The 12,058-nt window shown below is 46.7% G+C and overlaps 1 protein-coding gene across 1 annotated transcript; it reads left to right on the top strand.

Moving 5' to 3' along the window:
* Positions 1-7,157: 7,157 nt before the first annotated feature.
* LOC136501232 (sialyltransferase-like protein 2) lies at positions 7,158-8,752 on the top strand. Its single transcript, XM_066496732.1, has one exon. It carries the CDS (start codon positions 7,249-7,251, stop codon positions 8,416-8,418), a length of 1,170 nt encoding a protein of 389 aa, XP_066352829.1. The 5' UTR covers positions 7,158-7,248; the 3' UTR covers positions 8,419-8,752.
* Positions 8,753-12,058: the final 3,306 nt, after the last annotated feature.

Genomic DNA, 12,058 nt, shown 5'->3' with positions numbered 1-12,058 from the left:
TCCAGGCTTGTCAAGAGGACCATCATTAAGAAGAAAGTGCCCAGTAGGTCCAGCCAGGTGCACTTCATAGATGCATTGCGTAGGTTTTGCAGCAGGAGCCAGTGATGGCTGGTATGTTTACCATCAACTCCTATCCTAATTTTGGTGTTATTCGATTCTAGTGCATCACATTCCTTTATGAGCATGGGGTTTGTAGAGCGGCACAACTTACCACTTATGGCTATACCGTATGCCTATAAGATCCGTACTGTGGGGTCACAAATGTTCATCAATACCCGCACGGATACAGTAAGTTTGGTATTAGCCACCCACACTTACCGCCTATAGTTCATGGTCATGCATGGGCAAGGCATTGATGCTATTCTTGGAATGAACTGGTTGCGGGTGTATGGGGTAGTATTGGATATGTAGAGGAGAAGTGTGGAGTTATGGCTTCCTTCTTCTAAGGATAGGATGTCTCTTATTGTACCCTTAGAACCAGTCTTACCTGTTGCTGCCCATGTTGAAGCTGCTCCTGATCTTACCTCCATTCCGGTAGTGTGTGAGTTCCCAGATGTTTTCCCTGAAGATCTTCCTAGGGTTGCCATCGGACCGTGAGGTAGAATTCTCCATTGAGCTTGAGCCTGGTACTACTCCCATCTCTAGACACCCATACCGCATGGCTCCAAGAGAACTAGCAGAAATGAAGAAGCAGCTAGAAGAGTTAATGGACAAAGGTTTCATCCTGTCCTAGTTCTTCACCATGGGGTTGTCTAGGCTATTTTCATGAAGAAGAAGGATGGTACCTTGCGGATGTGTGTGGATTACCGCCCCCTTAATGCGGTAATAGTTAAGAACAAGTGTCCTTTGCCCCGCATAGATACTTTGTTCAACCAATTAGCTGGTGCCAAGGTGTTCTCAAAGATAGATCTCCGATCAGGCTATCATCAGATCAAGATCAGGCCACATGATATACCAAAGACAGCTTTCTCTACTAGGTATGGACTGTATGAGTACCTAGTGATGTCTTTTGGTCTCACTAATGCTCCTACCTTCTTCATGTACCTGATGAATTTAGTTTTCATGCCAGAGCTAGATAAGTTTGTGGTGGTTTTCATTGATGACATCCTAATTTATTCCAAGAATGATGAAGAGCATGCCCGACACCTCCAAATAGTACTGACTCGAACTAAGGGAGCACAAGCTGTATGCTAAATTTAGTAAGTGCGAGTTTTGGTTAGATCGAGTGCAATTTTTGGGGCATGTGTTGACACCTGAAGGCTTTTCTGTAGATCCTAGCAAGGTGCAAGATGTATTGGATTGGAACTCTCCCAAGTCTATTGCACCAGATCCGTCAGTTCCTTGGTCTAGCTGGATACTATCAGCGTTTTATTCTTGATTTCTCCAAGATAGCCTAGCCCATGACCAAGCTGCTCCAGAAAGAAGCTAAGTTTGATTGGAGCCCAGCTTATGAAGAAGCTTTTCAATCTCTGAAGACTTTTTTGACCACTGCTCCTATGTTGGCCCAACCAGATATTGATAGGCCCTTTGATGTATACTGTGATGCCTCAAAGATGGGGTTGGGGTGTGTGCTTATGCAAGATGGGCGTGTGATAGCGTATGCTTCACACCAATTGAAGAAGCACGAGGTGAACTACCCCACTCATGACTTAGAGATGGCTACTGTTGTCCACGCTCTGAAGATTTGGAGGCATTATCTATTGGGCAACAAAGTGCACATCTTCATAGACCACAAGAGCCTTAAGTATATTTTTACTTAGTCTAAGCTGAACATGAGGCAAAGGAGATGGTTAGAGTTGATAAAGGATTATAATTTGGAAGTCCATTATCACCTAGGAAAGGCCAATGTTGTAGCAGATGCTTTGAGCCAAAAGTCACATCAGGTTGAGGAAATACCTTTGTCTCTCAACCACACAGAGGTGTTAGCTCATATTGCATTGACCTCAGAATTGCTAGAGCAGATTATTCGGGAGCAGAAGGAAGACCCTGAAGAGATTCCTCACATCAGGAAATTGATGGGCGAAGGTCAGTGGCCCTCACTTTAGCATTGATGAGTAGGAGGTCATAAGATACAAGGATAGACTGGTGGTTCCATCCAATGAAGAGCTAAAAAGAAAATTTTTGAATGAAGCTCACCATTCAAAGTTGTCTATTCATCCTGGCAAGTAACAAGATGTATCATGATCTGCTCCACTTATACTGATGGTCTAACATGAAGCAGGACATCACCCAGCACTGTTGCGGAAGTGCGACACTTGTGGTAGGGTCAAAGCAGATCATATGCGTACTCCTGGATATCTATAGCCCTTGCCCATTCCTATTTGGAAATAGGAAGGATATTTCCATAGATTTCATTATGGGTTTACCCCGCACATCCATAGGCTACGATTCTATCTGGGTTATTGTGGACCATCTCACCAAGTCCGCTCACTATATCCTAGTGGACACTAGATACACTGCTAAGAAGTATGCTGAGATATATTTCAATCAAATTGTGACCCTACATGGAGTTCCTCTTACTATCGTTTCTGATAGAGGGTCAGTTTTTGTCTCTCAGTTTCTAGGGAGCAACTGCAGCACTGTCTGGGTACTCATCTTCTTAGAAGCTCTGCATACCATCCCACAAACTGATGGTCAAACTAAAAGAGGTGAACCAGGTGCTCGAGGATATGTTGAGGGTTTGTACCATTTCTTTTCCTAAGAAGTGGGATAAGTGTTTGAAGTTAGCTGAATTTTCATATAATAACAGCTATTAGGAAAGCATCCGCATGGCACCATTTGAAGCTCTATATGGAAGGAAGTGTAGGATGCCACTCAACTGGGTTGAAGTGGGAGACCGTAGATACTTTGGGCCTGAGCTCATCCAAGTGGCTCGGGATCAAGTGAGCATTATTCGGAGTCACTTGAAGGTAGCTCAAAGCCGACAGAAAGCTTATGTTGATAAGCGGAGAAGGACCCTTGGAGTTTGCAGCTGGAGATTATGTATATCTCAAGGTGTCTCCTATGAGAGGGGTGCATCAGTTTGGAATTCATGGCAAGCTAGCCCCTCGATATGTGGGTCCATATCAGGTGTTGGAGCAATGTGGTCCAGTTGCTTACCTTCTACAACTTCCAGATATTCTATCGGTAGTACACAATGTGTTCTATGTATCATAACTGAAGAAGTGTTTGCGGGTTCCTGATGAAGTGGTGGAAATGGAAGGACTTCCTCTCTAGCTAGATTTAACGTATGTGGAGCACCCTATCAAAATATTGGATGAGAAGGAGAGAGTGACCAGGAACAGAGTGGTAAAATTCTACAAGGTGCAGTGGCAAAATCATTCAGAGGCTGAAGCCACTTGGGAACAAGAGAGTTACCTATTGCAGCATTACCCTCACCTTCTCGCCAGCTCGAATAGTTAGTGCTACTGCCAAAAATGTATTCCCTGTCTCTTTCTCACACTAGGCACACGAAATCTCGGGTCGAGATTTTGTTTTAGGGGGGTAGATATTGTAACACCCTCGGTGTTACATTGTACTGTTCTTGTTAAAACATCACATGAGCATCATATTTAAGTGCATATGTGTACAACATGAATTATAAATCAATGTTAGGCACTTGAAACATTTATGCGAAACAAGAAACGAATGTTACGTTTCGTGTCACATAACATTGTTTAGTATTCTAATTGAATTCTTGTCAAAACAAAAATGCTATAGAATGTTTCAGTGAATGGCGGTAAAACATGTGCGGTCGAGGACAAGGATAGCTAGCTAGTACATCCCGTAGGTCGGATTTGGGATTTGACGCGAAATCGTTCGAATCGACGTCGTTCCGCGTAAGTTTGAAAATGTGTTGACAAAGCTGTTTCTGGCCATTTGTGTAGAGCGATCGGCTTAGGAGGTTGCAGCGATGTCATGACTTTAGGTGGATAGCTTGATGTACCCTCTTGCGCATCGAACAATTAGTATGGCGTTTGGAGCATTGCGTACAAGTTTTCTAACTGCTTTAAAAAGCATGCACGGCACATGGCCTAAGCCCTGGGTGTGGTCACCACCTGCTGCTGGCTTGCCAGCGCACTGCTGCCACGCCTGTGCACGCGCACGGCCCTTGCGCTGCGTGCCAAGGCCGTCTGCCACCGCACGCTGACCGTCTACCACCATGCGCTGACTGCGGCCATCGCCGCTGCTGGCTCACCCAAACGCGCGCGCCAATGCGCCGGCCGCATCCGCACTGTCCACCATGAAGGCACACGCGCGCAGGGTCTTGGCGCGGCTGCCTTGTCTGCCTGCTGCTAGTCGTTGGCGCGCGGGTCACAGCATCGCGGCTGACGCGCTGCGTCTGGGCCGTCGACCAAGCTCTGTCGTGCCATGCCCTGCCCTGCTTTGGCTAGAGGCGCACCGGGTCCCACGCTACGCGCCGCCAGCGGCCACGCCCGGTATTGCTCCGTTGACTCGCCTTGGCTGCTCGCGCGAAGGATGACAACCTGCTCCACCATCACCTCCACGTCACATTGCACTGTGTCCCCTTGTCTAGGCGTTGCCCGCTGTGACGACGTGCCGAGCCTCGTCGGCTTGCAGCAGCAGCCGTGCGGACAGCCACCTGGGGCACGCCCCGCTGTCCCCCATCGTGGTCCGTGCTTGTTTGTTGCGTTGACATCCGTAGCCGGACCGAGCCAAGCCACGCCAGGACCCCCCTGCCTTCGCTGTCTCCATGGCTGCCGGGACTGTTTTTTCAAATTCGCCGTGGTAGCAGTGCCTTGTTACAAATTGGTTATGTCCTCGACTCCGCTAGGTAGCCTGCAGTCCTACCGACCCCACATCGCTGCCTGTAGCTTCGTCCTATGCTTCAATTTTGAATCGCCGCTCGCCGGGTCCATAAGACCAGACGGACGCGCACCGTCGGCAAGTCAGCCACTCCGAGCACCCAGCAGCGATTCATTGCACCGTTAGCTTAGTCGTACCCTCCTGAGCACCCCGCGGACCTTAGCCGTAGTTTTACCGCAGGCCAGCCATCACCGACGCGGCCGTGCCATCACCGGGCGCCGTCGCATCGTCGGTGCGTACGTAGCCAACTCACATCGGGCTTTCTCTGGCCAGACCGTCACCTCCAGGGTCTCCGTGGGTAGTGCCTCGAGCTCTCTAGCTATTTGGTTTGCTTCGTTTTCGCTGTGGCTCATGGGAACATACCCACCATCGCAGGTCAGGGACCACCGCCGGGGAGGGAGCCTGAGGGGATCTGAGGGGATTGAAGGGAGCAGGAGCAGGGGTCGGAGGGAGCGTGGGCGGCAATTCTACGTGTAGGGGTTGGGGGATCGCACGCAGGGTGAAGGTGAAGGAGCGTGCGGTTTTCGCACGACCGATCAACGATTCTCTTATGGATTTTTTAGTTGTAGAGATACATATGTTATTCTTCAGAGCAATATTCATATATTGGTTGTGGCATGTAAATATCACATACTTTGATTGATTGTTGGGCCTTGTGCTAGGATGCCAACGTGCTATTAGGCTTCCACAATTTATAAATGGGCCTTGAGCCCAGCTTGAACTGTCGTTTGGGTGGGCATCCAACGAAATGCAAAATTCATCTAAATTTCATTGAAGCTAAAATATACCGCACAAAGTGTACCGGCAATTACATTCAGAATTTAAACAGAAAAAGATAATGAAGGTAAGTTTTGGCATTTCAATAACATCAATTAAATGTATTCTAGATGAGTAATTGCACGGAATAAAATTGCAGTGCTTGATCATAATTTCTTTATAGCAATGCAGCAACTGAATAGATCTAATTTAGTGGTAAGATTTATGCTTTTTGGAACATGTCTTACACAGTAATAGCGTAGACTAGTGAAACTAACAAAAATCCTTATGGTGAACTAATCATTCGAACAACCTATCACTGACCCCAAAAGTTCTATGCATGTCTAAGCACAAATCTTGTATGGTTCCCATGCAGCATAAAAAAGAATTGCATAGGCATCTCACAGCAAGGTGACTATAACATTTTATTCTAAATACAGATGCTTTAGACATTACATATCAGTACTCGCCTTGATTATCATCTACGTGAACTCACATGCTCCCCAAAACTGCTGCCCTGTACATTGTCCTGGTTGCCATTCAAATCAACGAGAACCAAAAAATTAGCTCTAAAATTATAATTAGGATAAAGCTCAGTTTAGATGGATGTGTCCTGTTTATCCGAATTATACAACAGTACTCAACTGAAGAGATTCAAACACAAAGAAGGGGGACAGCTTCTGCATTCTGTAGGAGCTTTATTTGGAGCAGTGAAGCAGCCTTATGTTCATGAGTTCCCTCATTAATAGTTCAATATAGGATTAAGTAGCTAGGCAAATAATTGGGTCTGGTGGTACAATGGGCTTGTTCGGATTTTACTGTGCGCGGATGAAAAACACTGTTCGCGCTCTCACAAATTTCTCCAGATTCCTTTAAATTTCTCTCAGCGAACAGGGCCAATGTATGCAAGCATTGTCGCAAGAGTTTTACTTGGACTAACATATAGGTAAATTTAAGTTCTAAAATCATATGTAGTTTGCAATCATTTTACCTTACTTCGACCATACAAGCGAGTCAAAAAATGGTGGAATAAAAAAGAAATATTTATTTTCTAAATTTATGCATATAAAAAAAGAACCGCAACTCATGCAATGGTGTAATAGTCTCATAATCTAAAACCTAACCTTTACTTCATGAAACAACGACTTTTTTCTTTTTCTCACCCTCTCTCTTCCACGTCAGCAAAAATCCTACGTGACATTGTATAAGACGATTTACGAGACGGTTGAGGTATAGCAATGTATTTGCTATGAGTAGTTTTGCTGATTTCCAAACTGAAGTATATGCTTTTTCGAGCGCCTTTTTCCCTTCTTCACGCAGCTTGTATTGGTCAGTTGAGTTCTATGGCTAATTGCCGTTCGGCCGTTCGCACTCCATGTCCACTTTTGGAGCAGTCAAAGAGTGCATCGCAGCCAAACCAACCCATCACTGCAGCAACACCGTTACCTAACTAACAAGCTACCCACCCACCCGCTGACACGTCGGCTCCGTCTCTATCTGGGACCCATATGCCAGTCCCACATCCCGCTCAGCCCACCAGATCACATCTTCCCAGCTGTATAGGGCCCACCATTCCCGAGCTTTCTCCCCCACCTCACCTCTCACTCCCCGCGTCGGCGGCTCCGGTTTACCCCTACCACGACCCTACTAAATGGCAGCCGGATCTCGGCGACAGCACCGCCGGAGATGAAGCGCCGCCATCTCCCGCCGGTCCTCCTCCTCCTCGCGCTCTCGCTCCTCTCCCTCTCCTTCCGCCGCCACCTGTTCCTCCCCCGAGGCCCATCCCCGTACGCCGCCGACGCGCTCCTCCGCCGGCTCGCCACCACCGACGTCGGCGGGGACCAGGTCGTGGCCGAGGCGGCCGCGCTCTTCGCCAACGCCTCGGTATCCTCTTTCCCCAGCCTCGGCAACCACCACCGCCTCCTCTACCTCCGCCTCCCTTACCACAGCAACACCACCTCCGCCCCGCGGCAGCGGGTCGTCTCCCGCCTCCGCGTCCCCTTCGACACGCTCCCCAGCGACGAGTCCCTCCTCGCCGCCTTCCGCGCCTCCCTCCGCTCCTTCCTCCTCGCGCACCGTCGCCGCCGGGGCGGCGATGTCGCCGGCGTCATGGGCGAACTCGCGGACCAACTCGGCCGCCCGCGGCGCTTCCCCACCTGTGCCGTCGTGGGGAACAGCGGCATCCTCCTCGGCTCCGGCCGGGGCGCGCAGATCGACGCGCACGACCTCGTCATCCGCCTCAACAACGCCCGCGTCGCGGGATACGCCGCCGACGTCGGCGCCAAGACCTCCATCTCCTTCGTCAACTCCAACATCCTCCACTACTGCGCCGTCCGCTCTGCAATCACCACCCCCGGCTGCTCCTGCCACCCCTACGGCCGCACGGTCCCCATGGCCATGTACGTCTGCCAGCCGGCGCACCTCCTCGACGCGCTCATCTGCAACGCCACCGCCACGCCGGCGTCCCCGTTCCCGCTGCTCGTCACCGACGCGCGCCTCGACGCGCTGTGCGCGCGCATCGCCAAGTACTACTCGATGCGGCGGTTCGTCTCCACGACTGGGGAGCCGCCGGGCAACTGGACGCGGAGGCACGACGAGAGGTACTTCCACTACTCCTCGGGGCTGCAGGCGGTGGTGATGGCCCTGGGGGCCTGCGACGAGGTGAGCCTGTTCGGGTTCGGGAAGGCGGCGGGAGCCAAGCACCATTACCACACCAACCAGAAGAAGGAGCTCGACCTGCACGACTACGAGGCCGAGTACCAGTTCTACCGCGACCTCCAGGCGCGGCCGGAGGCTGTGCCATTCCTCGACGAGGCGCCGGGCTTCAAGATGCCGCCAGTGAAGCTCTACTGGTGACCGGTGAGGTCAGTAACCTGTAATTGTTAGCTAGTGTAATGTGTTTGTTGTACAAGTTTTATAATTTGACTGATAGGGGTGTTTAGGCAGAGAGAATTGTGTAGATTATGTCAATTCAAAGGGAAGGAGAGACTGTCTAGATGTTACAGATTGAGGACCATGTGAGGAAGAGGGGGAAATGTAGCTCAATTTTGTGTTGATCAAGAAGAATTGATCAAATTGGTTGTAACAGTTCTTGTTCATGTATTTGGTACACCACAATTGTATACTGGATTGGACATCGAGAAAATGTAAATTAAGCGCAATGGAAATGTAATGAACCTGGTGTTAACTATCTGAAAATGTGTATGAAAAAAATATTTGCTACAAGGAGGTGTTATGTTTTTGCCAATTCAAGGTGCTGATGGTGAAGCCGTACTGGTGATTGTTTCTCTTGTGCGTTATACCGTTATTGACTTATTGTGCTTTTGTACAATTCTCAAACTTGATTGATAGAGGTGTTTAGCCAGAGGAAAAGGCTGTAAACTAGGGGCAGTTCAAAGGGAATGAGAGTCTGTTTGAGATAGATGTGTCTAATTTGGGAAACTTAGCTCAGGTTTTAAAGGGAAATGCAGCTCAATTTTGTGTTGATTAGATGGTTCAAATTGGTTATAATCGGTGAGATATTTGTTGTAAAATGTTACTCTTGATTGAAACGATCATACAGATACGACACTTGAGACACATGAAATTGTTTATGGTAAATGGGAAGGGGATGGGGCGGGGCTTGATCATATATTCATTTGTCAGATTTGGGCATGTATAAGAAGAAAAATTCTAGGTACACGAGTGGTCATCTCTGTGTATCCTCAGTTATCTGAATTTCTGTGCACCCTCTGGTATCTGAAAAGGAGGAGAAAATTACAGTTGATAGTACCTGTTTGGATTTATTTCTTTAGCTCGATGAAGAAGAGGTCAACTAGCTGGCATTTTGGTATTTTCGTTTGCGCCCTGCTTATAAAAGGATAACTGTACAAGTAAAAAGTCACTATCAGATAGTGTAACTTATGACCAGTCACTACTACCTTCGTTCTTAAATATATGACACCGTTGACTTTTTATATCTATTGAACGAGTTAGTTAACTAAAGTAAAATGTGTATCATTATGTCTATTGTCAAATGTACTTTAGATTTAACTTGTAGGTTTATCTATTTGCAAAAATATTTGTAGAAAAGACGAATAGTCAAATAAACGAAAAAAGTCAACGGTGTCATATATTTAAGGAGTATGAACCAACCAAAATGGTGTGAGTTGCGTACGCACTGCTATTTATCTGAAGTCCAATAAGGTGGTAACAGGCTATCAGATGAGTGTGGTTCAACTGAGATAGTATAATTTACGACTGATGCAGTTACGGTCAGTGCTCTAGTGTTGTTCTGTCAGATTGCACCAACGTCCCTGATGAATTATCTAGTGCCTTTTGGGATTGTGCAGATGCTTGCGAAGTCACTGAAGTTTGGTTAGTGGTTATGGAGAGAAATCAAACAATGTCCTTTTTCCGATCGCAAAAAAAAAGTCTTTTTTTCTTAATCTCACCTTTGAAACTGCTACCTGCAATACCACGCCCTGCTGATGGTATATCTGTGATGAATTTCAAATTTGACTGAACGAGTCTAAGATGAAGTCAAACTGCTGATGGATTGATCTGAGAAGGCATCCATCTCGAGGTTTTTACTCTTGACATGAAATCTAACTGATTCTCTGCAAATCTAGCAGAGATGCATGCTCATCATTAAATCCTGCACGTAATAACTCCTTGCAAGGAAGAGGAGGATGTTGACAGGCTGAGCTCACATTCCCTGGTTCCAATGTCACCTGCCCCTAGTAATGGCCAAAACTGACGTCCAAACAACCATTAAGCAGCCAGTTCGTTTGGCCGTGGCATGTCGTAAATGATCGTAAATTTTTAGCCAAAACAATATTTTTCTCATATAAACTAGCCAGCAGTACTTTTTCGAACCAGCAACGATACGAACCAGGCAATGCTGAAGGCTGTTCGGCTGGCCTGAAAAAAAACCAAAATACTGTTTCGACTAGTTTGCTGTGAGAGAAAAATACTTTTCTGACTAAATAGTGACCACGCCCGCCAGCCCAGCCCAGCCCAGCCCAGCCCAGCCAGCCGGCCAGCCGAACACGCTCGCCTTGCTGAGGAGAGAAATGCAGAGAACGCAGCTCCCAGCTCCACAGCTCCACAACGACAAGCACTAGCCCGGACTCCAGCTTGAGCTACTCCTGTGCTCCATCACAAAAATAGGCCGTTCGTATCCAGCTGCGATCATGCTCCTTTTCTGATATGCATCCATCCTGATCCTGCAGAGATGAGAGGAGGAGAGGCCTGACCGGACGAGAGCTTCACTTTGCTCGACTGTCGCCATCATGATTGCTCAAGGAAGATTTGTTCGCAGTAGTACTGGTACTGTGCTTCAGTGTCTGAGGTCAACATGTCCAATCAGAGCTTCATAAAAAAACATGTCCAATCAGACCGAGAATCCAAATCTTTTGGACTCATCAATGTTGCTATTCAGCATTCGCGGGTAGCTGCCTGCACGACTCGCGGTATCTCCTAAATCTCCTATCTCAAATGGAGTGATACACAGTAATCGCAGTGTCTCCTAATCTCCTGTATCTTCGATGTTAGGCCAGTCTCAATACATGGTTTTATCGCACTATTACCCAGAGTACCATGTCAGCTTTTCAATGAAAAAAATTGATACCTTCATTGCATGGTTTCATTGCACAATTTTATAGATAGCCTAAATCATTTATTTTTTGTGTTGTCCTATGACCAAATGCATCATGCCATGAAGCTATAACATGCTCAGTGCAAGTTTCATTGGGTTTCATGAAACTTGGTAGTTGTGCTAAGTGGGTTTCACGGGGATGAAACTCCCTTCTCCTCTCTCCTCATAAATAAGTTTTGCTGATGTGGTATAAAATTAAATGCCCATAAAACTCTCATGATACTCTCATTAAGACTGAAGTGGTCGGGTAGTGCAAAATACTTTAGAGATTTGACTGAATAATAGGACATGGAGTCACAATGTTGTATTTCATTCTGCAAAAAAACATACTACTCGTATCTTTTCTTTTTTTGTTGAAAAAATGTTTGCACACAGCGCGTTCAAAACCAAATCTCCAAGTGACACGATGGAGGATTAAGAAGCATACTAGAAACGCGGGCGCGGCTTTGCCGTGCCATCCCTTTCGATTAGGCCAGTAGCAATAAAAATATAGGTGTAGTGATGAGAAATTCAGCAATTTTTTTGTTCATTTTATGATTTTTATGTATTTTCGAGACTTTATCATCATGAAGGTATAATTTTATTTGCCCCTTAAAAGCATAGGTAAAGTTTATATGAAAAAAATCCTTACTAAAACATGTGATATTATGGATGCACTGCATAGTTCCACTCGTTAGAATTTCAGATCAACTTGATTTTCTAATTTATAATTTTTCTGTGATTTACTATGCAATTTTAATGTTTCAACTAATTTATTTTTTGAAAAAAAGAGATATAATCAACGGTGGCCTGTATTTTTATTTGAGAAAAATCTGATGAGGTTTTCGTAAAAATTGCTGAGAGTGTCTCTGGAGCGTG

This window comes from Miscanthus floridulus, chromosome 13 (genome assembly GCF_019320115.1).
Source record: "Miscanthus floridulus cultivar M001 chromosome 13, ASM1932011v1, whole genome shotgun sequence".
Taxonomy (NCBI): Eukaryota; Viridiplantae; Streptophyta; class Magnoliopsida; order Poales; family Poaceae; genus Miscanthus; species Miscanthus floridulus.
The sequence above is the reverse complement of the archived record's forward strand: the minus strand, read 5'-3'. Positions and strand labels throughout refer to the sequence as shown.

Bases quoted from the DNA above. Each gene is read 5' to 3' on its own strand.
- LOC136501232 (XM_066496732.1), top strand. From the start codon at position 7,249: ATGAAGCGCCGCCATCTCCCGCCGGTCCTCCTCCTCCTCGCGCTCTCG.